At 41.8% G+C, this 25,298-nt stretch overlaps 1 protein-coding gene across 1 annotated transcript in view; it reads left to right on the top strand.

Moving 5' to 3' along the window:
* INO80D (INO80 complex subunit D) overlaps positions 1-25,298 on the top strand; it is a 1,521,357-nt gene that overhangs the window by 1,218,908 nt on the left and 277,151 nt on the right. The window contains exon 9 of the mRNA XM_044075859.1: positions 20,289-20,506. Coding sequence (XP_043931794.1) covers positions 20,289-20,506 — 218 coding nt within the window. The remainder of the gene's footprint in view (positions 1-20,288; positions 20,507-25,298) is intronic.

Raw genomic sequence — 25,298 nt, 5'->3', positions numbered from 1 at the left:
TGACACCATATGATCGGACATTGAAATGTTAGAAGGTTAAAAGCAACGGCTCCGTACGGCGCAGAATGGGAAAATTTCCCTTTTCTGCACTGAAGTGCGATCTCGGAGTTGGTATATTTAAGTAGGGGGGTGTGAGTGGTGCAGGAGGGCTTGCCCCCCTGCTCAGAGCATTCAGGTACGTTTTTTTTTAAATTTTTTTATTATATTTTGAAGTTGCAAAATTTGCTCATATGTTGTCGAAAATATGAGGTTCAAAGTTTTGAAACTTTGAATATATAATATAGACCCGCAGTGCACATATACCGGGCTAGTCTCCCCTTATATATTACTTTTTGTTACCAGTGTCTACTCGAAGACTATACCATATTAATTCATGACAGTGGTGTAGTCTTCAGTTCTCAACATCTAATTTGCAGGCAGTAGGTGGGGTTATGCCGCTGCCATATATCATACTCTCCATTAAGTAGGCTTTGTTGGGTGGTGCATTTCAGCAGCAGTCTAGACATTCTCTTCATCCCAGCAGTCATCATCTGGAACTGCACATTAGATGCCTGGGACTGTTTGTGTGACTTTGTACTTCATGTCAAAGTGCAAGACTGGTGGTCTAGGGGACTTGAGCAAACACACACATATGAAATGGTTGAAGGGTTTGTGTCTTTCTGGCCTTTAGATCCATGCTCAACCCAGATACCTTTTAGGCAATGGTATTCAGCACATCCATAACTTGGGGGGGGGGGGGGCACTCTTCTCCCTTTCGGGGCTTAACCATCAGTCTGCAAATGCTGTGTGCATCATCAACCATCAGAACTCAGCAACAGACTACCTGAGCAAGATGTTAAGGACATTGCACAACTTGAAGCTTGGCAAGGGAGCTTGCTTTAAAGTTCACAGAAAGGAGGGTCAAATTTAGAAATTTTTACTTTTGTAGAGAACTTTCAGCTGAACAATAACTATTCTTAGAACCTTTGCCAATCATATTAATCACCTTTGCCTTTTCATTCCAGTGGAACCAGAGCTCTACTTATCCCAAGAGTTCTTTTAAAGCAATAAATGTAGACGTACAGATGCATGAGTGGAAAGATAGTTAGGTATTGTAGAGTTATTGTTTGGGATCATTCCCTCTCTTTTGCCATGGTATTGATACATTTACCTGTAGGTGTTTGAGTTAGCCTGAATGACAGGTTTACTACCTTGTTTGTAACCTTTCTCTTCTTTGTACCTTTTCAGTTGTCTCACTTTCCTATGTGAGGCTTTTGGATACAGTTACATTTGTTGATTGCTGTGCTGCAAAGAGATGGAACAGGCTATGATTTCCTGCTGATGACTTGTCTGGGGGAAGTAACCACATGCCTGGTCTTAGAGAATAGTTAACTATTGCTGAAGCTTGCCCAAGAAGACAGCATTCATGAATGTATTGCAGCAGTAAAGCCTGCCCTCCTTTATGTTTGCCCCTGTCTAGCTTGAGACCAGTAAAGCAATTACTGAAGCGATTCCTGCATCTGTAATTATTTAGCAAACGGACACTTCCTTCCTTGGATGTGAATTATATGCTGAAAGAGCTTACCTGGACTCAGTTTACACCATCTGCTTCTGTATGTATGCTATTCATAACCTGGAAAGTTGCTCTTCTGTTGGTCATCACATCTGGTAGGAGAGTATCTGAACTGCGGACTTTGATGTGCAAAGAGCCTTCCCAGGTCTTCCACAAAAATGGAGTGAGCTTTAGAACCAACCCTTGTTAGATGCCATAAATAGTTACAGTTCACCTTTAGTCAAACCATTCAGCTGCCAGCCTTTCCCCTAAATCCTCAAACTGTGTTAAAGCATCTTTGATACCCTAGATGTTCACAGACAGCTTTGTTACTGTTTGCATTGAACCAGGGAGGTCAGAAAAACAGAATAAATGTTTTATTTCATTTGTTGGAAAGAAGGGTGAGCTGGTATCCAGGTAAAGTATTTTTAAATGGCTTTCTCATTGCATTCAGTCTTGCTACTCATCCCAAGCTAAATCTGTTGCAGGCCTAGTCAAATCTTGTAAGAACAGGGGGACTGAGAACTGTGGCATTCTTAAAAGGAGTTGACAATCGAGCAGTTTTGGAGACTGCCACCTGAATGTCGTTAACATTTTTAACCAAACACTACAGGCTGGACTATACCACCCATACTCCACAGAGCTCTGGGATTTATTCCAATACACTGAACAACTGGAGAAATGGTCACCATCTACTTTTACTGTGTTCCTAGTACTTCGGCATCAAGCCTTCCAGGGAATAATCATGCACAAGAATTGTGTACTTTATATACATTTCACTACATTCATTATTCAATTAAATTATACAATAATTGATAAATTAATCAGTGAGTCAAGAAAATAAAATCTAAAGTGCATCCTGAGCAGTAAAGTGCTTCAGAAACATTCAAGAGTGCATCAAAACATAAAGTGCAACCCCTTACATTCCTATTGCATTTAACATTATAATTTAAGAAGTTAATACAAAACCACTTCTGCATCTCTAGATTAACAAATAATAAAGCATTTTGTCCTACAGTGGTTGATCAATTAATCAATGAGTCAAGAAAATGTTAATCTAAAGTGCATCCTGAGCAATTAAAATGCTTCAGAAACATTTAAAGTGCATCAAAAAAACTTTAAAATGTAAGTTCATACAAAAGCACTTATACATCTCTAGATTAACAAATACTAAAACATTTTGCCCTACAATAGTTGATCAATTAGTCAGTGAGTCAAGAAATTTAAATCTAAAGTGCATCCTGAGCAATTAAAGTGCTTCAGAAACATTTAAAGTGCATCAAAAAACTTTTAAAATGCAACCCCTTACATTCCTATTGCATTTAACTTAATAGTTTAAGAAGTTCATGCCAATGCACCTATACAGCTTTAGATTAACAAATTTTTAAATATTTAAATATTTTACCGTATACATATAAATCATTCATTCTATATATATATATATATATATATATATATATATATATATACATATATATATATATATATATATATATATATATATATATACATATGCATTTATAAAATAATGCATACTAAAACATTACATCCTCTACATGTAAATCTAACTCCATATTAAGCCCATGGGGCCACAGAGTTCCAAAATTATTAATATATCTACTTTCCATCCTTAACAAAATGCGCCCATATTCCATGCCTTGTACTGCATAAGGTTTGTTTAAAACAGAAAAAAATAAACTGCCAGTGTTACCATTATGAACAGCGTGGAAATGTTGGGCCACAGGATTATTAAGCCTAACATGCCTCGCATCCCCCAAATGCTCCATAATTCTTCTTTACGCCATTCTTCTGGTATGACCTATATATACCCCTTTACAGGTAAACAATCACATCCAATGGCATAAACAACCCCACTGGTACTGCAACTCTAAGATCCCAGGGCAATGAACTTCTTTCCATTAATCAAAGTACCTGAAATGTTCTTGACTTTGTCACACACCTTGCACCTTCCACATCTAAAGGTGCCTATTGTGTTAGAACCAGTTTCCATCCTACTTACCCTACTGTTCAATAATTCCTTCAGGTTGTGAAGTCCGCTGTGAGAAAAAACAACCCTGCCCTTGAAAATTTTGCCCACTTCCTCATCCTGCTGTGTAATAGGCCAAAACCTGTGCACTAACGCCTTCAATGTAGCTGAAAAAGGGGACAATTTGTTAACAAAAAATATATCATCCTTGCCCACTTTATGATAATCTCCACGCCCATGATATATTGAATGACTCCATACACTCCGACCAGCAGTTTGCTTTCTCAGCCCTATTTAACACCTGGCTAGAATACCTTCTCTTCATCAACTTGCATCTAACAATGTTAAATTCCCCATCCAATGTGGCTCTGTCATGAACATTGTCACTAATGCGCTTGAATTCTCCATAAGAGAGAGAATCAAGTAAATGTTCTGGATGCATGCTGTCTGCACTCAAAAAATTATTAGCCGCTGTTTCCTTATAAAATGGTTTAAAAGACACTAGCTTGTCTTCAGCCACAAAGAACTCCAAATCTAGAAACTGTACCTTATGTCTATGAGTTTGATAGGATACTGTGATGCCATACTGATTCTGATTTAGTTCCAACATGAACTGTTCAAAAGCACTAATCTCCCCGCTGCATATAAAAAACAAACCATCAGTATAGCATTTGAAAACTATAACATTTTCAAAAAAGTATGTATTCCTATAAACACAGCTCTCCTCAAAAAACCCCATAAAAATTATGGCATAAGATGGGGCAAAAGATGCCCCCATAGCAGTTCCTGTTCTCTGTAGAAAAAAAATTATCCTCAAAACTAATTACATTGTGTCAGTGTTAACTCCAACTGCTGTAAAATACAACTTGTTCTGGGACCTTCCCCCAATAGTCTGGCTACTGCTTCCAGACCCCACCGATGAGAAATATTGGCATACAAGGACTTAACATCAACAGTTGCCCAGAAAAAAATCCTCTTGCCACTCAGTACCTCCCAAAGTGTCTGTGAGCTCTTTACCATTTCTAATGTGTGAAAGGACTCAATTCAAATGCTCTTTCAACTGTGCACCTAGAAAAATGCCAATATTCTGGAGATATCGCCCCACCCCTGACACTATGGGTCTCCCAGGGGGATTTGTTAAGTCCTTGTGTACCTTGGGAATGGCATAAAACTTAGCCATTCTAGGATATTTTACATGTAACTTTTTGACATCAGTGGTGGAAAAAAATCCCAGTTTCCCTCCCTTTTCAAGTAATTCCAGCAACAAGTCATTATATGCATCCAGAACATTTGACAGCACCTGTTCATAAACACCAAGTTCCTGCAACAATTCCTTCACCATATTGTTGTATTTCATTCTAGACATTATTAACCAATTGCCCCCCTTATCTGCCTGTGCAAAAACATACTTTATTCAAGCTTCTTAACTGCCTTAATGCATTCTGTTCATGCTTTTTCAAGCAATGGTTCCTCATCCTCATCAGTGCTGCACATTACATTACCATTTGCATTTTCTGAATTATTTTTAGAAAAAAAAATGCCTTTAGATGTAGTTTACGACAAAAAGCACATATTTCTAACATTATGTCTGCCAAGGCTGGAAAATATGTTGGCACAAATTTCATTCCTTTCAAAAGTAAACTATACATGTTATCATCTAACTGCAAATCTGATAGATTAATAATATTTAGCATTTCACTTTGACTCACTGAATGTGAACTATTTACATTATTCAAGACACACCTATTATGCTCCTCGTTACATGTGGCAACATCATTAGTAATGTTGTCCAAAATGTCCAATTCTCTGATTTTCATTTCTTCCTAATATGCCACCTCCAGTTGTGCTTGCTTTTTGATTGCTGTGGGCTCACTCTCTGACCACTGCTCTGCTCGCCCTGCTGGACACCTGCTTCACTCAGTTCCTCGAACAAAACACTTTTCCTGCTGTTGATGCTGCTGCTGCTGCTTGCTTCTGTGGATGAAAAGGATGACTCTTGCGAACTCTGAGACTTCATAGCTGTATTTTTTAAGGTGGACCTGCTCTGCCTAGGTTTTCTCTGCCACTGAAAGATGAGGTTGTTCCAATAATCACAATCATCTCTGTCCAGTTTTTATGAAGATTCTGATGCAGAGGACTCCGAAGTGGTTGTAGTTGAATCTGTGGCAGCACTTCTCTGGTTGGCAGGTTGCCACTGACGTCCCCTGTAGGCACCCCTAGATTGACCTCTGCCTCTTGGGCATCTATTTCTGCCTCTCTGTGCTCTGGAGGTGTCTGGAAAGGACCAATTCTTCGAAGGCCAATTTCGGCTAAACCTCGGAGGTTGGATCTGTAAGAAATCCTTGACTGTTTGGACAGATTTTGCTTTTTCTTCCACTTTCTTTAGAACCTCCTGTGCAGGGGAGCCAAACAAACTTTGTTTCTCCATAGGAGCATCTAGGAGTTTTGACTTAGCATGGTCTGGTAAGGATTGTTCTTTTAACCAGGCATGCCTTCGAATCACTGTTCCAGTCATAGCTGATCTAAAGGAAGCCTCCAGTGCATCATAGCCACATTTTAAGAAATGGTTACTGACCTGCTGAGAGTTATGTACCAAATCCTGAAGGGACTTGCGGTGTATAGGTTCAGGAGAGGACAGTTTTTTATTTAGCTGGTCTAACAAAAATTCCTGGTACTGAATCATGTGAAATTGACAGTTTAAGGCCCTGGCGAAGAGTAGCAGAAGTATAAACCTTTTTACCCCATCTCTCTAATGCTCTAGATTCCCTTTCAGAGGGAAGAGGGTTTTTGGCAGAGGCAGCTGCCACACCTTTAGGGCCCTGTGAAATGGTTTCAGGGTCTGCAAGAGGAGCCTTATACAAGTGGTAATGTGTGTCCGGGACCCTGTAATATCTGTCAGGCTTGGCAGGGGCCGGAGGAAGAGAATCAGGGGCAGTACAGGCATCATTATATGCATCATCAACAACTGTTAGTACTGGAGGAATGGCTAAAGGCCTATGCTGTGGTAAGTGTAGAAAAGTCCTTAGCCTTTTCCTTGAATCTGAAAAATCCTGGCCCTGCCATTGGAAGTGTTCCCTCATAGCATGTAGGGTTTCCCCAAAAGAAAATTCTTCAGGAGGAGAAGCAGAAGGAATGGAGTCATCTGCATCAGAATCCTCATAAGGAGAATATGGGCCTTCCTGATGGTCTGAAATATCTGAGTCATCCGAGGAATAGTCTGTAGAGACAGGTTCCGGGGGCTCAGTCCTAGACCTCTTATCTGGAGGGGGTTGAGAGGCCCTGTCTGGGTGTGGTTGGGATCCCCTGATCAAAGAAATAAGATCCTCAGCCAGGCTGAGTATTTGGGAACTAGAGGTAGGCCTGTGTGAGGGAGTTTTAGCAGGTAAGGCCTTAGAAGATTTAGCTGCTTTAGCCCTGGAAAAGGCCTTGATAGACATAGAAGCAGGGGTCTAGCAGCCCCGTGCAGGGTAGATATGTCTAAAGGAATAGTGTCTGACAAATCCTGGGTGCCTGCTTCTGTAGCAGTAATTTCAGTAGCAGATTCAGCCATGCTCTGGAGACCTCGGCTATCGGAGGCATGCTTTCGGCCGAAGGAAGAACCGGGGACTCGGTTTCAGCCGAAACTGAGACACTCGCGGTTGGCCTAACCGTGCTTTCAGCCGAAACCGCGGACCGCGAGTGTCGGTCCTTTTCCTTGCGCTTTTTAGCTAATTGTGTAGTCGGAGTCTCCGACGGCATTTTGTATGCAAAAGCGGGACCAAAAAACTCCTCTGCAAACTCCGACCGACGTCTAAGCGTTCGTCGGTTGAAGGAAGCACAGGCTAGACAAGCTGATACGTCATGGTCTGGGCCTAAGCAAGGAAGGCAGTAAGAGTGAAAATCCTTATGAGGTATTTGTTTCCCACAAGTTAAACAATTATTTACTTTTTCTGACATCGGCTGAGGCAAGAAAGAGTCCCCAACGGGGTACTTAGCTTTTTAGAAGTCTTCGGTAGTAGGAATCTCTGGATCTGACCGACCGGCACTTGCGAACAGCTTCTGCTTCGGGCACCGCGCGGCAAGAAAGACTGAGGAAAATGGTGTCGGCTGATGCCTTTATACCCCAGCAGCTATGACGTCGGGTGAAGTGCGACATCAGCCGAGGCCAGACCCAGACTTTGGAATCCGGCCGACCGAAGGGCTGCCTGAGACAGGACAACCCATATGTTAGGACTGCAGATGCATACCTATCGGACATCTACATTTATGGTAGGTACAAAACTGTACTTTCCCTCTGCTTCCCCTCCTGAGGATTTTTCTTTTGGGGAAAACTTACATACTCTAAGGGAGCATTTCCACTGGGAAAGCCAGGATTTTTTTGATTCAAAAAAGAGGCTTAAGGATTTCCTTCTCCTACCACAGCATAGGCCTTTAGATATTCCTCCTGTACTAGACATTGTTGTTGATGCTTTTTCGGAATCTAATTTGGCCACTGATTCCCTGCCTCCTGCTCCCAGAAAACCTGACAGATACTACAGGGTCCCTGAGTCCCACAAGTTCCTTTTTAAAAATCCTATTGCAGATCCAGAGACAATTTCACAGGGGCCCAAGGGCATTCAGGCTTCTACTGCTAAAAATCCCACCCCCTTCTGATAGAGACTCCAGGGCGCTAGATAGATGGGGTAAGAAGGTTTACACTTCTGCAGCCTTGGCCATTAGGGCTTTAAACTGCCAGTTTCATATGTTAAAGTATCAGCAACATGTTATTGGACTGCTTAAACAGAAAATTATGTTGATTCCTGACTGTGTGGAAAATAAAGAATTACAGGATTTAATGCATTCTGCTGAACAAGTTGGAAAACATGCTTTGCAATGTGGCTTTGATTCATTAGAGGTCTCTTGCAGGGCTGCTGTTACTGGGTCTGTGCTCAGAAGGCATGCTTGACTTAAGGAGCAATATTTGCCTGATCATGTTAAAGCTAAATTGTTGGATGCTCCTTTAAATCAGGACCGCCTGTTTGACAGCAAGGCTGAGGAAGTTCTTAAAAAGATGGAAGTTAAAGCTAAATCTATGCAAACTGTTAAATATTTTTTACAAGTTCAGCCTCCTAGATTTAGTAGGCACTGGCCCTCTAAGAATTGGTCCATTCCAGCCCCTTCCAGGTCTTCTCAAGCCAAATCCAGACACAGCAAAAACCCAATTTTTCAGTCCCAGGGGAGACACAGGACTAAGCAGTGGGGGGCCTCCATTTCCAAATCTGGGAATAAAACTCCCCCCTATGGTAAACTGTCTCAATGACTTCCTTTTAAAATTTCCAAGCACTTATCAACTGACTGCCCCTTTGGGGGAAAGATTGCTCTTCATGCAAAGAATTGGGGAACTCATTACCCAGGACAAATGGGTTTTAAATTTAGTGTCCCAGGGATACAGATTTCACTTCCACACATTGCCAACACCAAGCTGGTGGCCGGACCTACCCCCCCAAATCAGTGGGCAGAGGCCCAAAAATAAGTACTTTCTCTCTTAAGCATGGGGGCTGTTCAGCTGGTACCAGAAGAGGAAAAAGGGACAAGGTTTCTACTCAGGATTTTTCCTGGTACCCAGAAAAGAGAATTCATGGCGTCCTATCCTGGACCTGTCTACACTAAACTCCTTTTTGGAGATTCCAAAATTCAAGATGCTGACTCTTCACCAGTTAATTCCTATGCTAGGCAAAGATGCCTGGGTGGCAACACTAGATTTAAAAGAAGCATACCTGCACATACCAATCAGGGAATCTTGCAGAAGATACCTATGCTTCAAAGCAGGCTACACGCACTATCAGTTCTCTGCACTGCCCTTTGGCTTATCTACTGCACCCAGGGTATTCACAAAGTGCCTAGCTCCAGTTACTGAACTTTGCAGGGAAAGAAATATTCAAATATACCCATACCTGGACGATTGTCTAATTCAGGCAGAAAGCCAGGACATACTTTTGAATCATCTGGCCTTTGTACAAAGGGTTCTAACTTGTCTGGGGTACACCATAAACGAAAAGAAATCACATCTGGTACCCTGTCAAATTATATACCTGGGAGCAAGCTTGAATACAACTTCCCAGATGGCTTACCTCACACCAGAGAAACAAATGAATTTTGACAACCTACTTCAAACAAGTGGCCACAAAAACCCTGCTATATCTGCAAGACAAATACTGCAAGCCATGGCCTCCTGCATTCTTCTAATTCCATATACAAGACTGCATATGAGGAAACTACAGTGGTATCAAAAAAGCCTATGTTGTCAACATTCTCAAGACCTAGAAACAATGATTCCTATCATACCTTGCCTACGCCTAGAGTTCCTTTGGTGGGCAGAGGCCTGCCACCAAAACAAGGGATTACCTTTCACACCACCCCCCTGCCACCCAAACCCTAACAACAGATGCATCAGACTATGCATGGGGGACTCACCTGGCAGGGAAGTGCATTCAGGGCAAATGGAACCCAAATCAAATGTACCTACACATCAGTCAAAAAGAAATGTTAGCTGTACAGAATGCTCTGACAACCTTCAAGGACCACATTCTTCCAGGACAAGTAATGGTAAAGACGGACAACACCACTGTTATGTGGTACATAAACAAGCAGGGGGGTACACATTTTTACCCCCTCTGCAGACTAGCCATGGCATTGTGGAACACAGCCTTGAGCTACCAAGTGCACATACCAGCTCAATTCCTGCCAGGAAAATTGAATACACTGGCAGACGGACTAAGCAGAAACCTCATGGACCCACACGAGTGGAAACTGGAACCAAGGATTTTCAACATGTTGACAAGCAAATGGGGGAGCCCAGATATAGACCTGTTTGCCTCTCCCCAGAACTACCAATTGGACAAATTATGCACAAGGACTCCCCACAAACAAGCCTGGAAAGTGGATGATTTGTCCTTCAGCTGGAAAACCTATCAGTCTATGTCTTTCTGCCTCTGCTCTCCAAAGTACTACTAAAAATCAAACAGGACAAACCAAGGATGATTTTGATTGCTCCATACTGGCTGCGCCAACACTGGTACCCCCTCCTGCGCAGTGTGTCATGGTTATCTCCATGGCATCTGCCTCAGACTCCTTCTCTGCTGTCTCAGCAGGAGAACCAGATTCTGCACCCTAAGCTTCTAACACTGAACCTTGCAGCCTGGCTAATTACTTAATCTCTCCTTTACCATCCCTCAGCAAACCTGTGATGGATATCATTTTAGAGGCAAGGAGGCCTAGTACTAGAAAATCTTATGTTGAAAAATGGAAAAGATTTTCTGCCTGGAACCAATCTCAAGGGATGAGCACAGCAGCACCCAATTTACCTCAGATTTTACAATACTTAACTGAGATGCTTCACAAGGGCCTGTCTTTTTCCTCCATTAAAATCCACGCCTCAGCCATTTCAGCTCATTATAACACAGAACTTCCCCTCTTCTCATCCACTGCTCAAGCAGTTCCTCAGAAGGGCCAAAAAATTGAGTCCACCCAGGAGAGCTCCAACCCCAGCCTGGGACCTTAACTTTGTCTTGGAAAAACTCACTCTACCTCCTTTCGAGCCAGCTGCTACTGCAGATTTAAAAATTTCTTTCTTGGAAAACAGCTTTCCTGTTAGCAATCACTTCAGCAAGAAGGGTATCTGAATTACAGGCCCTTATGGCAGTGGAGCCTTTCATCATCTTTCATGCGGACAGGGTGTCCCTCAGGACCAAATCTCTCTTTCATGCCAAAGGTGGTATCCAGTGTGGCCTTTAATCAGACCATTCACATTTGCCTACCTTCTTTCCTAATCCACAAAACAAAGGGGAACGGATACTGCACTCCTTAGATATGCACAGACAACTTAGATTCTACTTGGACAGGTCTAAACCTCAAAGGAAATCTGAACAACTGCTGGTGGCATTTGCTGCTGGGACAGAGGGGAAGGCTGTTTCAAAGCGAACCATCTCCAAATGGATAGGCCATTGCATTCATTTCTGCTATAAGCACCATGGAAAACCTATCCCACAGGGGATCAGATCCCAATTAACCAGGGCTGTATCTACCTCTACAGCCTTTCTCAGAGGCATACCTACCAGGGACATCCTAGAAGCTGCTACCTGGAGTTCTGTATATACTTTCACCAAGCATTACCATTTGCCAATTTTCTCTAAATCCAGAGCTGACTTTGACACTCCAGTTTTGCAGGGCCTTATAGCTGGTCCTAATGCTATCTAAATTCCTCCTCCCATCCTTAGCTTTGGGAATCTACCCAAATGTGATGACTGCGACAGTGAAACGTGAAGAACATAGTACAGTTGTGTACACTTGCCATAAATGTAGATGTTCGAGTGTATTCACTGTTGCAGTCCTGGTTACCCTCCCTCCAGCCCCCTGATTTCGTTTGGCTATACTGCTTCTCTCCTTTTCAATGCTTAAAAGCTTTTTGGTGTATTTGCTTTTTTGTTTGAGGTATAACCTTGTATATTTATAGATTTAATTGCTTCCCCGTTAGGGGGGCACCTGACATCTGGGGCAAGAAAAATTGATGTAATGACGTCGGCTGCATGCTTTATACCCCTGACGACCTGACATCACGGAAGAAGAGACAGCAACCGACGTAGGACCCACGACTTTGTTAATCAGGTCGACTGAGGGCCACTGCCAGCAGATAACCCAAATGTAATGACTACAACAGTGAATACACTCGAACATCTACATTTATGATACATGTACACAACTGTACTTTCTTCGTGTTTCACTGTTGCAGTCATCACATCTGGGTTATCTGCTTGCAGTAGCCCTTAGTCGGCCTGATTATCAAAGTCTTGGGTTCTGCGTCAGTTGCTGTCTCATCTTTCATGACGTCAGGTAGTCAGGGTATGCATGCAGCCATACTTCAGTTTTCTTGCTGTCTGCCGAAGCAGAAGCAGTTCGCAAGTGCCGGTCGGCCGACTCCTGAAATTTTCGTTTTCGAGTTTCAGAACCGAAGTCTTCAACTAAAGCCAAGTACCCTGTTGGAGAAACTTTTTCTTGCTCTAATCCGATGTCGGTAAATGTCAATAATTGTATTTCTTGTGGAAAGCAAATAGTCCACAAAGCTTTTAATTCGTACTGTATTCCTTGCCTAGGCCCTAACCTCGACGTACCTCACTGTCGGTTTTGTGCCTTATTTAATCAACGAACTATTTGTCGTCTGTATATTTACGCTTCTAAATATTTTGGTACTCAGTTCAATTATCCAGATATGTCTTCCGTAAGCCATCCGACTACCGACATTCTGAAAAAACGCAAAGATAAAGACAGAGACAGGCCGCTCAGGTCCAAAGCTGCCGACGACGCTTCTCCTAAGCCAGTCACAAGTTCGCAGGCACTCAGTGAGGCCCTTTCGCAGCCCCCGATACCCACTACTTCAGATTCGCAAGCCTCTACTGAGACCCATTCGGAGTCCGGTATGCCACGAGATGCTTTAACTGTGGAACCTGCGTATGTCTCTACATTGAATGGGTCCGGAGCCACTGTGCAGGCACCGGCTTCTGAGGGTGTATTCAGGCCTACTGACTCGCATATTAAACAGACACCATCTTCTTCTTCAAGGCCTAAAACTCGTGCCATGCCTAGAAAACTGATGCCCAGACCGCATGGTCAGGCCTCTTTGCCTAAAATACAAATGATAAGAATGGCTGAAGACCTTATTACTTTAATCAGGGGAAGCCAACCTTCCCCCTCTAAGAGACCTAGAACTGAATTTGCATATGATACTTCTGACCAGGATTCTGAAATTTCTGTTTCCTCTGATGACCATGATTCCTTATCTACCTATGAGGATTCGGATGCTGAGGACTGTATTCCGTCTGCCCCCCCGAGGATTTCTCTTTTGGTGAAACTTTGCATACTCTTAGGGAGCACTTTTGCTGGGAAAGCCAAGATTACTCTGATTCTAAAAAGAGGCTTAGGGATTTCTTACTCCTGCCTCAACACAGGTCTTTAGCTATCCCTCCTGTACTAGACATTGTTGATGATGCCTTTTCAGAATCTAGCTTGGCCCCTGACTCTTTACCTCCTGCTCCCAGAAAACCTGATAGATATTACAGGGTTCCTGACTCTCCCAGGTTCCTTTTTAAAAATCCTACTGCGGATCCTGAAACCATTTCACAGGGACCCAAGGGCATTAAGGCTACTACTGCCAAAAATCCTACCCCCTCTGATAGAGACTCCAGGGCGCTGGATAGATGGGATAAGAAAGTATTCACTTCTGCAGCTTTGGCCATTAGGGCCTTAAATTGCCAGTTTCATATGTTAAAGTATCAGCAGCAGATTATTGGATTGCTTAAACAGAAAATTATGTTGATTCCTGACTGTGCTGAAAATAAGGATTTACAGGATTTAATGCATTCTGCTGAACAGGTTGAAAAGCATACTTTGCAGTGTGGTTTTGATTCACCAGAGGCATCTTACAGGGCTGCTGTCACTGGGTCTGTACTTAGAAGGCATGCTTGGCTTTAGGAGCAATCTTTGCCAGATCACATTAAAGCTAAATTGCTGGATGCTCCCTTAAATCAGGACTGCCTGTTTGGCAACAAAGCAGAACTTGTTCTTAAAAAGATGGAGGAAAAAAACTAAATCTATGCAAACTATTAAATATTTCCTACAAGTACAGCCTCCAAGATTTAGTAGGCATTGACCCTCTAAGAATTTGTCTTTTCCTGCCTCTTCCAGGCCTTCTCAGTCCAAACCCAGAACCAGCAGAACACCCAGGCTTCAATCCCAGGGTAAGCACAGGACTAAGCAGTGGGGGCTCCCACTTCCAAATCAGGGAGTAGTAAGACTCCCCCTATAGTAAACTGTCTCAATGACTTAACTTTAAATCTTCCAAGCACTTCTCAACTGACTGCTCCTTTAGGGGGAAAGACTGCTCTGCAGGCAAAAAACTGTGAACTCATTACCCAGGACAAATGAGTTTTAAATATAGCTTCCCAAGGATAAAGATTTCACTTCCACACGTTACCAACCCCAAACTGTTGGCCAGATCTACCCCCAAATCAGTGGGCAGAGGTTCAAAAGCAAGTACTCTCTCTTTTAAGCATAAAGGCTATTCAAACTGTACCAGAAGAGGAAAAGGGACAAGGTTTCTACTCAAGACTTTTCCTGGTACCCAGAAAAGACAACTCATGGCATCCTATAGTGGACCTTTCTATCTTAAACACCTTTTTGGTGATTCCAAAATTCAAGATGCTAACTCTTCACCAGTTACTTCCTATGCTAGGCAAAGATGCTTGGTTGGCAACACTGGATTTAAAGGAAGCCTACCTGTACATCCGAATCAGGGAATCTTGCAGAAGATACCTATGCTTCAGAGCAGGCTACATGCACTATCAGTTCTCTGCACTGCCCTTTGTGAATACCCTGGGCGCAGTAGATAAGCCAAAGTGCCTAGCTCCAGTCATTGCATTTTGCTGGCAAATTAATATCCAAATATACCCATACATGGACGATTGTCTAATTCAAGCAGAAAGCTAGGACATACTTCTGAATCATCTGACATTTGTACAACAGGTGCTAACTTGTCTGGGGTACACCATAAACAAAAAGAAATCACATCTGGTACCCTGTCAATAAATTATATTCCTGGGAAGAAGCTTGAACACAACTTCCCAGATGGCTTTCCTCACGCCAGAGAAACCGATTCATTTGACAACTTACTTCAAACTAATGGCCACAAAAACCCTGCTATCAGCAAGGCAAATACTGCAAGCCTTGGGGTTCATGGCCTCCTGCATTCTACTAATTCCATATGTAAGACTGCATATGAGGAAACTACAATGGTATCTAAAAAGCCTATGGTATCAATATTCTCAGGATCTAGAAGCAATGATTCCTATCATACCTTGCCTACGGATAGATTTCCTTTGGTGGGCAGAGGCCTGCCACCAAAACAAGGGACTACTATTCACTTTACCCCCTGCCACCCAAACCCTAACAACAGACGCATCAGACTATGCATGGGGGGGGGGCTCATCTGGCAGGGAAGTCCATTCAGGGCAAATGGAACCCAAGTCAAATGCACCTGCATATCAATCAAAAAGAAATGCTAGCTGTACAGAATGCTCGGACAGCCTTCAAGGACAACATTCTTCCAGGACAGTTAATGGTAAAGACGGACACCACCACTGTTATGTGGTACATAAACAAGCAGGGGGGTACCTATTCTTACCCCCTCTGCAGACTAGCCATAGCTCTGTGGAACACAGCCTTGAACTACCAAGTGCACCTACAGGCTCAGTTCCTGCCAGGAAAACTAAATACACTGGCAGACGAACTAAGTAGAAATCTCATGGACCCACACGAGTAGAAACTGGAACCAAAGACATTCAACATATTGATAAACAAATGGGGGAGCCCAGATATAGACAGGTTTGCCTCCCTCCAGAACTACCAATTGGACAAATTCTGCACAAGGACTCCCCACAAACAGGCTTGGAAAGTGGATGCTCTGTCCTTCAGCTGGAAAAGTCTGTCAGTTTATGCCTTTCCTCCTCCGCCTCTCCTCTCCAAAGTACTACTAAAATTCAAACAGGACAAACCAAAGACGATACTGATTGCACCAGACTGGCCACGCCAACACTGGTACCCTGTCTTGTACAGTTTGTCACTGCTGGCTCCATGGCACCTTCCTCAGACCTCTACCCTGCTGTCACAGCAGGAGAGCCAGATTCTGCACCCTCCGCTTCAAACCCTGAACCTGGCAGCCTGGCTAATCACCTAATCTCTCCGTCACTATCCCTCAGTAAACAAGTGGTGGATGTCATTTTGGAGTCAAGGAGGCCTAGTACTAGAAAATCTTATGCTGAAAAATGGAAAAGATTCTGTGCTTGCAACCAAACTCAAGGGATGGGCACAGCAGCGTCCAATTTACTTCAGATTCTTCAATACTTAACTGAAATGCTTCACAAGGGCCTTTTTTCTCCATCAAAATTCACGCCTCAGCCATTTCATCTCATTACAACACAGAACCACCCCTTTTCTCTCATCCACTGCTCAAGCAGTTCCTCAGAGGGGCCAAAAACGTAAGAACACCCAGGAGAGCCCCAACTCCAGCCTGGGACCTTAACTTTGTTTTGGAGAAACTCACTTTTCCTCCTTTTGAGCCAGCTGCAAGTGCAGAGTTAATATTCCTTTTTTGGAAAACAGCCTTCCTTTTAGCAATCATTTCAGCAAGAAGGGTATCTGAATTACAGGCCATTATGGCAGTGGTGCCTTTCATCATCTTTCATGCGGACAGGGTGTCCCTCAAGACCAATCCCTTCTTTATGCGCAAGGTGGTATCCACTGTGGCTCTTAATCAGTCCATTCATTTGCCAACCTTTTCTAATCCACAGAACAAAGGGGAACGGATACTGCACTCCTTAGATGTGCACAGTCAACTTAGATTTTACTTGGACAGGACTAAAAGTCAAAGGAAATCTGAACAACTGCTGGTGGTATTTGCTGCAGGGGCAGAGGGGAAGGCTATTTCAAAGCAAACCATTTCTAAATGGATAGGCCATTGCATTCATGTCTGCTGTAAGCACCAAGGAAAGCCTATCCCACAGGGGATTAGACCCCATTCAACCAGGGCTACATCTACCTCTACAGCCTTTCTCAGAGGTGTTCCTACCAGGGACATCCTAGAAGCTGCTACCTGGAGTTCTGTACATACTTTCACCAAGCATTACCATTTACCAATTTTCTCAAAATCCAGAGCTGGCTTTGCCACTGCAGTCTTGCAGGGCCTTGTAGCTGGTCCTAATACTGTCTAAATTCCTCCTCCCATCCTTAGCTTTGGGAATCTACCCAAATGTGATGACTGCAACAGTGAAACATGAAGACCATAATACAGTTGTGTACACTTACCATAAATGTAGATGTTCGAGTGTATTCACTGTTGCAGTACTGGTTACCCTCCCTCCAGCCTCCTGACTTCTTTTGGCTATACCTCTCCTCTCCTTTACTATGCGTAAAGGCTTTTTGGTGTATTTGCTTTTTTGTTCGAGGTATAACCTTGTATATATATATATATTTAATTGCTTCCCATTAGGGACATCTGGGGCAAGAAAAACTGATGTAATGGTGTCGGCTGCATGCTTTATACCCCTGACTACCTGATGTTACGGAAGATGAGACAGCAACCGACACAGGACCCAAGACTTTGATAATCAGGCTGACTGAGGGCTACTGCAAGCAGATAACCCAAATGTGATGACTGCAACAGTGAATACACTCGAACATCTACATTTATGGTAAGTGTACACAACTGTACTTTCTTTTAGAGCTCGCCTTAAATTTGCGTTGGCTTTTCTCCCATTACAATATATTTTTTCTTTTTCTCTGTGTGCCTACCAACCTTCTACCTTTCTGTAACCCAAATGGCCTATTTATTCCCTGTGAGTGAGAGTTAGTCATAGGAGGCCATCATCCATTAATTATTTAGCCTTATTTTCTTTATCCTTCAGCATCTGATGTGCAGATGATTCCCACAGTTCTATCCCAGTAGTCATGCATGCTTCCACACATGGGTTAAATCACAACTATTTTATAGACATGCATTTTGATGGACAGTGCACATATTGCCCCATGTTCCTATATGCTGAAGCATTCACCTCTGCTGGTCATCAGTCATGCAGAGGGCCATGTTACCTCCCTCCAGGATAGGTAAGTTAACATCACTTGCAAATGTCCACCTTTGCCAGCCTGATTCTCAAGTGTGCACATTGTTAAATGATCCTGGTGTTCTGTAGGTTGCAGTCATTGTTTTATCTTTCTGCACCCTGGAGCCGACTTCTTCACAACAGTTCATCCTTTCATACATGCAAGCCCCTATCTTTACATCCCAACAAATTCTTCTACCCTTTCCTGCCTTATAACTGTAGTCTGCTATTCTAACTTTGCATCATCATCGTCACCACCCCGTTTAACATTACTGTCCAGTACCCTACAAACCTAACTCACTGTTTCGAATTTTGCTTTTCTGCTCACAGGAAGGCTATGAAGGGGCATGTTAGGCAACATTCTGCTAGAGGTACTGCAGCTACCATTGCCTTTGTTGGAGGGGTAGGGATAAACACCCAAGCTTTCCTGGAAGCAGCCACTTAGTCTCATGTATACACTTCTTCCAGAAACTGTAGGTTAGACTTTGTCTTGGGGCAGAGCAAGCTTTTTGTTTCAGTCCTGTAAGATCTCCTGCAACCTACCCTCCAGGAACAATCTAACCTCCTAGCAAAAGTACTGTGCTTTGGGCATCATCAAAAATGTTATGACTGCAATAGTGATTGATGCGAAGAACGTAATGTAGGCGTAAGAAATTAACCATAATAACAGACATTCAAGCAGGATCACTGTTGTAGTGTAGTTTCCCTCCTTCTGAGGTAATTCTGGTGGGCATCCAATGGTGGAATCGATGTCGGGTCACCACTCCCCCCAATACCAGCCAGTTTGTTCAATGTTGTAGTCGAAGCCTGTATGGTGTGAACTGGATTTCCTGGGTTGATTATCACAGCCCAAGAAGGGTAGGTCATGGAAGGGCAACTGCTAGCCTGGGACCTTACATACAGTATATGCAGTGCTATTACTGGTACTCATGGGTAAGAAAGGAGTAAATATTTCTAGGCTGCCCTGTGTCTTAATACCTAGGATATACTGCCATCCCTGGGGGAAGCCTTCAGCCTGACCAGGGATAATGGTGCAGTGCTATCAAAGCTGGGCTAGATGTCAGGCCTTACATACTGCAGAAATCCTAACAGTGAAATCTGCAACAATGATCATACTAAAAACATCTACCATTATTTGTTGCTCCCTGGTCAAATACTTCTTGCACCTCTAAATGTTCAAGTCCAAGAAATCTGGAAAAAAACAAAAATAATGGGGGATAAAAGGTCCAAAATCAAGGACAGATTTTAAATATTGCTCTTATAAACAATATGTTCCTAGAATAACAGGTTTTGCATTGACATGCATTTACTGAAGGGTATGAGGTCTGAAATGCAGATATATGTTATGTACTGACTTCAATCTTCAACAGTTTAACGGAAAACCACAAATTTTCTGGAGAACAGACAAAAAATATGCGGTAACAATCTGGACATTCTTTGAAAATCTGGAGAGTTGAGACGTATGACACTACTGCAGCAGGAATTCAGACATATAATACAGCAGTGTGAGTACATTCACCATAACAGTAGATGTTCAAGAAAGATCACTGCTCCTGTTCTATTTCCCACCTGCCCACTGCCTTTTGTTTTTCCTGCTTTTTTGTGGGGGGACAGGATGAAATCTCTGACCATTCCTTCACTCTTTTTCTGGTATTTCTCTCCAGGACAGTGCCAGGGGTATCTTGCCTTCCCCTGTAATTCATAGTTTAAGCTGCATCATCTAGGCTGCCAGATGATCCTTGATCATCTAGGTAGTAGTCCTATCCCAGTCCCTCTACATTATGGAACTCTTGTCACTTTTTTGCCCTGTCATATGTTTTGCAGTATGAAGAAAAATGGTTGTAGATGAAATCACAGGGTATATTAACAACAAAAACTGGCACAGTGCTCCTGTTTCATTTCCCATAGCTATAGCAGCAGTCCATGTAATTGCACTGCTTTCTTTAGGTAAAATTGGTCTGTTATTTATGTAAACCTCATCTGAGTATGAAAGTATTGAATTTTAAACCACAACTTGTTGTATCAGTGAGATTATGGAAGCAAATGTGGTAGTGCATTTGTTAAAATAGCAACAGTTTGTTAAAAAAAATGTTTTTCTTTCTTAAAGGATAATTTTTTACGGGGTGATAACTCACGCAAAATTCAGCACCAGCAGCAAAGAAAACCCAGGAAGAAAACAAAACCTCCTGCACTTACCAAAAAACACAAGAAGAGGCGGAGAAAGGGGCCACACAGGCCACAGAAACCTATTCCTCCAGCACTACCACAGGGAAACCTCTGCATGCCCTCTAGCCTCACACTGTCTGTTAAAACCTCTATCATCAGGTCTGTAAAATTATTTTGATGTTTCATAGTGTTTGGTATTTTGCTGATAACTTGAAAATCCATATGATAACTTAATGTTGAATGAAGCCAGTCCATTGTACTCTGTATTATTGCATAGATCCAGATACAGCTTGTAATTTACGGTGTATCTTGCATATTTAGATGGCATGGTTTAGCTCTTTGCCTTTTAAGACTGTACTGCTGGCTGAATGATTTCATTCCCTGTGTAGTATATACAGTCAGAGTATCCTGCCAGCAGCAGCCATTTGTTTGACTAATTTAGTTTGATAAAAATGCATTTTGCTCTGATAAAATCTCTTCTGCTGGTTTTGACTCTTTCCCTAAAATGCAGCATTTTTGGCATCAGTTAAAAGAAATGAAATCCCCTCAAAATAAAGCACTCATGTCAGAAAGTTATTCCTTTTACTTTTGTTTGACTCTTTCATGCAACTCGGCATCAACAAACTAACAATGGAACCTTACAGAACTGTAGGCAGTCATACTGCAAGACCAAGAATGCATTATCTTGTCGTCTCCTTTTATTCATTTTTTTTTTCTTTTTCATTATTTTCCATGCCCTGGCCACCCTAAGGTGCCTGACTGTATCCCAGGTTACTGCAACGCAATCCTTGGAAACCCAATTTATCCTTCTAGGATTACTTACAGATGTGGTTCTAGTTCCAGGTACAACCACTAACTTCTTTGGAAGTGGACCTTAAAATGCCCATTTAGTAGTTATAACTGGGAGGAGGGATGCCAGTAGAATTTATGTAACAAGGAGACATGAAGCATGCAAAGGCTGGACAGTAGTCCCTAGCTGTTTTACTCCTACCAGTGTGCTGTAACCAGCTCATCAAATATTGCTGTTGTGACGTAATATTGGTTGGTGTGCTTGCTCTGTTCTGCTTTTGTTGCATATTTTCTATATTATAACTAAAGCAATTTATTGTAACTGTGCTCATCATGCAATGATGCTGCTGACTGCACTATATAGATGCAGGCATTTAGAGCCTTAAGTTTCTCTATATAACCTACTTCTCCCTGCTTGTATTGTACTTTAAATATAAAATAGTTGTGAGAAGAGGCTCTGGTTCCTGCTAGGTTGGATCTTGCTCTTCATATGTAGACTTAGATAGTTTGTTTTAGACAAGTAGCATCTCCAGTAAATCGACCATACCCCCACAGGCACAATTCTTCCTTTAGCCCACATTAGTAAGCACCTGGGACAGTGGATTTGCATTTTCCAACCATCTCTGCAGCCAATCTTGTTCTTATTAAAATGGACATTGAGACAGTGTAGTAACTGTCTAATTTTTAATGACAAAACGCCTAGTACTTAAACCAGCAGACAGTGTGTTAGAAATGTAAACCAAAGTAAGGCAAAAACGAGGTGATTAAAACCAAACAAGGAAGCAGAGAACTACCTCGCAAAGTAAAACAATAAAGCCTCAGAGGGAATTAATGCAGCAAAACACTTTTATTGAAGTATAAAAAAAGCATAACATTTAACATGATGAGTTATGCTTCAGCCCACATCTGATGAAGTTATTGAAACGAAAATGGATTTTTAACTATGTTAATGCTGTTTTTTATACTTCAATAAAAGTGTTTTGCTGCATTAATTCCCTCTGAGGCTTTATTGTTTCACTTTGCGAGATAGTTCTCTGCTTCTGTGTTAGAAATGTAGTTATACAATGTTTTTGGAGGCAAAGTCTCTCTCAGAGCCACAACAAACAACAAGCAGGTTGTCAGTACCGCAGAAACTAACAATAAAAGTACCCACTACTTAGACCAAATGTATAGGTCTACATATGCTGAGGCTCTTAACAGAGGAACTTACCTAAACCAAAGTTAAATGTAACCTAAGAAACAAGCACTTTCAGCAACCAAACACACATCACAGGCAGCACCCCACATGACACATATATCTAAGGGTCACACTTACTTAATTCAAAAACTCATAAGGCAGACCTCCACACAATCCAGTATCTTAGTTGTAGATGACTCCTTAGTCAGACATACAGATGCACCATTCAATATGCTGTGCAAAGAGAGGGTCACAGTCAGTTGCCGATAAGGTGCCAGAGTTCTACACATAACGCAGGCACTCCCAGGTCCCTGCAGCACAATTGCATACATTACACTGTCATAATATAACATGGGTGTAAATGACTTTAGATGTACTTCCATGGAGTGCGTATTGGTTCATAGGTTCATACTGGACTAACGACCACTAGGGCCTTATAAGCCTTGCCATGCACTCCAAGTGTGACCCACAAATTTAATTTACATAGGAGGTGATTTACTGACCGCCTCTGTCCATCAGAGACTTGTGTGCCAAACCAGGGTGAATTTCTGATTACCCACCCATTGGTCCAATTTGCACTTAAAATAGAATTAGGGAGGAACTCTACTTCACATGAATGGGGAGCCTTTTCCAAAGAATGGAAGTTCTCTGAGAAACATATCTATCCCCCAACATGTCCTGTTTTTGTTGTAAGCAAAATGTAGGTGTCTAGATCTAGAAGTTCTGATGTTGTTTGTTTTGTGGCTGTGTAAAATGAATAGAGATATGATGGAGCTCTCAGAATATGTGTCTGAGGATGGCATGAACCTAGCCCTGAGCAGCATTCTACCATCACCAAGAATGATGCCACAATACGAACAAAAGTTTATTGATTTCAACAGTTGGCTTGTCGTAGCTTCTGGTGTCACTGAAAGGGGGGAACGGTATATATCTGGCTGGGAATAGATGTTAGTACCAGTTGCTTTGTCAAAGATGATGTGCACCTTTCCCCAAAGCTTTTGTATACATTAGCTAATTTCTTGTCCAAACTTATGAATGACCATTGTGCCTTTTCTTAGGCAGTGTCAGCCTTCTAAAGTTTCCATTGTAGACAAGCAGAATTCAGATAAAATTCAGGCATTGCTGCCCAGTGCTAGGAGCCTTTACAGAAAACTCAGTTCCCTATAACCATTACTTACTGTAGAAAACATTGCTATCTGCATCATCACAGAGTTCAAGACCATTGAAAGCACTTCATCATTGCAGGGTTTCAGTGTCTATCACACGTTCAGGCTCATCACATTTAAATGAAGGTACTACAAGTGGCAGTGTTTAATTCTTCTTCAAAAACACATCATCCCCAGGTTTGTTAGACAAAGTAATGACCTGGAACTCCTCCACATCCAACTTATTATTAACAAAACCCCTTGTTGTATCATAGCTAATTGTTGGACCCCCTTCTGTGTCCTCCTCAGTGCATACCTTCTACCTAACTAGTATGGAGTCCTTATATATTAAACCAAACACCATTCTCCTAGGAAACTTCAGCTATCCCTTCATAAACTGGAAGATTTGCACATTGTCAAACATGTATGCCCAGATATTTCTAGACTTCAACACAAACTCCATGGACCTGTTGGTCCTCAGCCCAGCCAGAGAAAAATCATGGACTTGGTCTTAGCAATACGTTGCAGCTTTGTTCCCTGACCATTATAACTTCCTTTCTTGTCAAATCAGATGACAGGTCAATCACATTTACTTTAAGACTAAAGAATGAAGCATCTTTCCTGTACCTCGGTATTCTGAGATAATGCGAAGGCTGTTTTACTAAAACGAAGTGATCTGGCTAAATTCAAAAGCCCTTTCAATCTTTATGACCCATCTACGTATGCAGAATCCTTCAATGCCGAATTCTGTATGTATGTAGATAACTGCATAGGTGCATTTGCTTATGCAGAATCCTTCACTGCCAGATTCGATATACATGTAAATAACTGCATAGGTGCATCTGCCCCCCTCAGAAATAAATGCATCGCCAAATTCAAAAATAAACCCCTGTGATGGAACCCAGACATAGAGGCTGAATAATAAAAGAAAAAATAATTGCTCTCATAAATAAATGTAACTCTCAAGATGCTAAAAACCATGTTACTAAACTAAACAAGGAACTTCGGACCACTATCAAATCAAACTAAAGCCAACTACGAGGCAAAAATAACCACCCAGGCAAATAACCACAAAGCCTTCTTTAAATATGTAAAACCAAACAGTTGTCAGAGAATCAAGTGTCTCTCCGAAATAAAAGACCAAAAGTCCACAATGAGAATATGTAACAGCACAGAGAGAACACACCACAGCCACTTAGGAGCTAAAAATACTTTAATGTAGTGAGTGCTTTCGTGTCCTACCTGGATACTTCATCAGACATATAAAAAACAATATCAGTCAAGTATAAATATCTACATCACAGAACAATTAGTCAGTCACTGACCACGTTATAAAATTTAAAATCAGTGCAATCACTAAACCCAAAATGTATGATACCATAATGGGACATCATAGAGAATATTCACTAATATTTCATAGAAACATAAAATGTATAAGAAAGGGGGGGGGGGGAATATATATATATATATATATATATATATATATATATATATACCCACACACACACACACACATATATATGTAACCGTTCAGAATCTTAAATACTTCAACATACATAAGTATATAGAAACATACATTACATTGCATGTAATTCATAAAGTGGCCACCAGATGTCAATATTTACTTAACATTTCCAATACAATGCAAAAAGGCCATTTTCTCAGTTTAAAAGCTAAACATATTCATTATATACCTCCATATTTCACTGTCTACAGAGTGCATTATAAATATATCTAACATCTATCTGTTTACCCTCGCTAAACCCTCTAAAAACTATGAAATTAAAAAGCAAACAAAAGAACAAAAACAAAGAAACAAAATGAAACGATACTAGTCAGT

This window comes from Protopterus annectens, chromosome 6.part1 (assembly GCF_019279795.1).
Source record: "Protopterus annectens isolate FY-2018-M chromosome 6.part1, PAN1.0, whole genome shotgun sequence".
In the NCBI taxonomy this organism is placed as follows: Eukaryota; Metazoa; Chordata; order Ceratodontiformes; family Protopteridae; genus Protopterus; species Protopterus annectens.
Note: the sequence above shows the minus strand (reverse complement) of the source record. Positions and strands in the feature narration are given on the sequence as shown.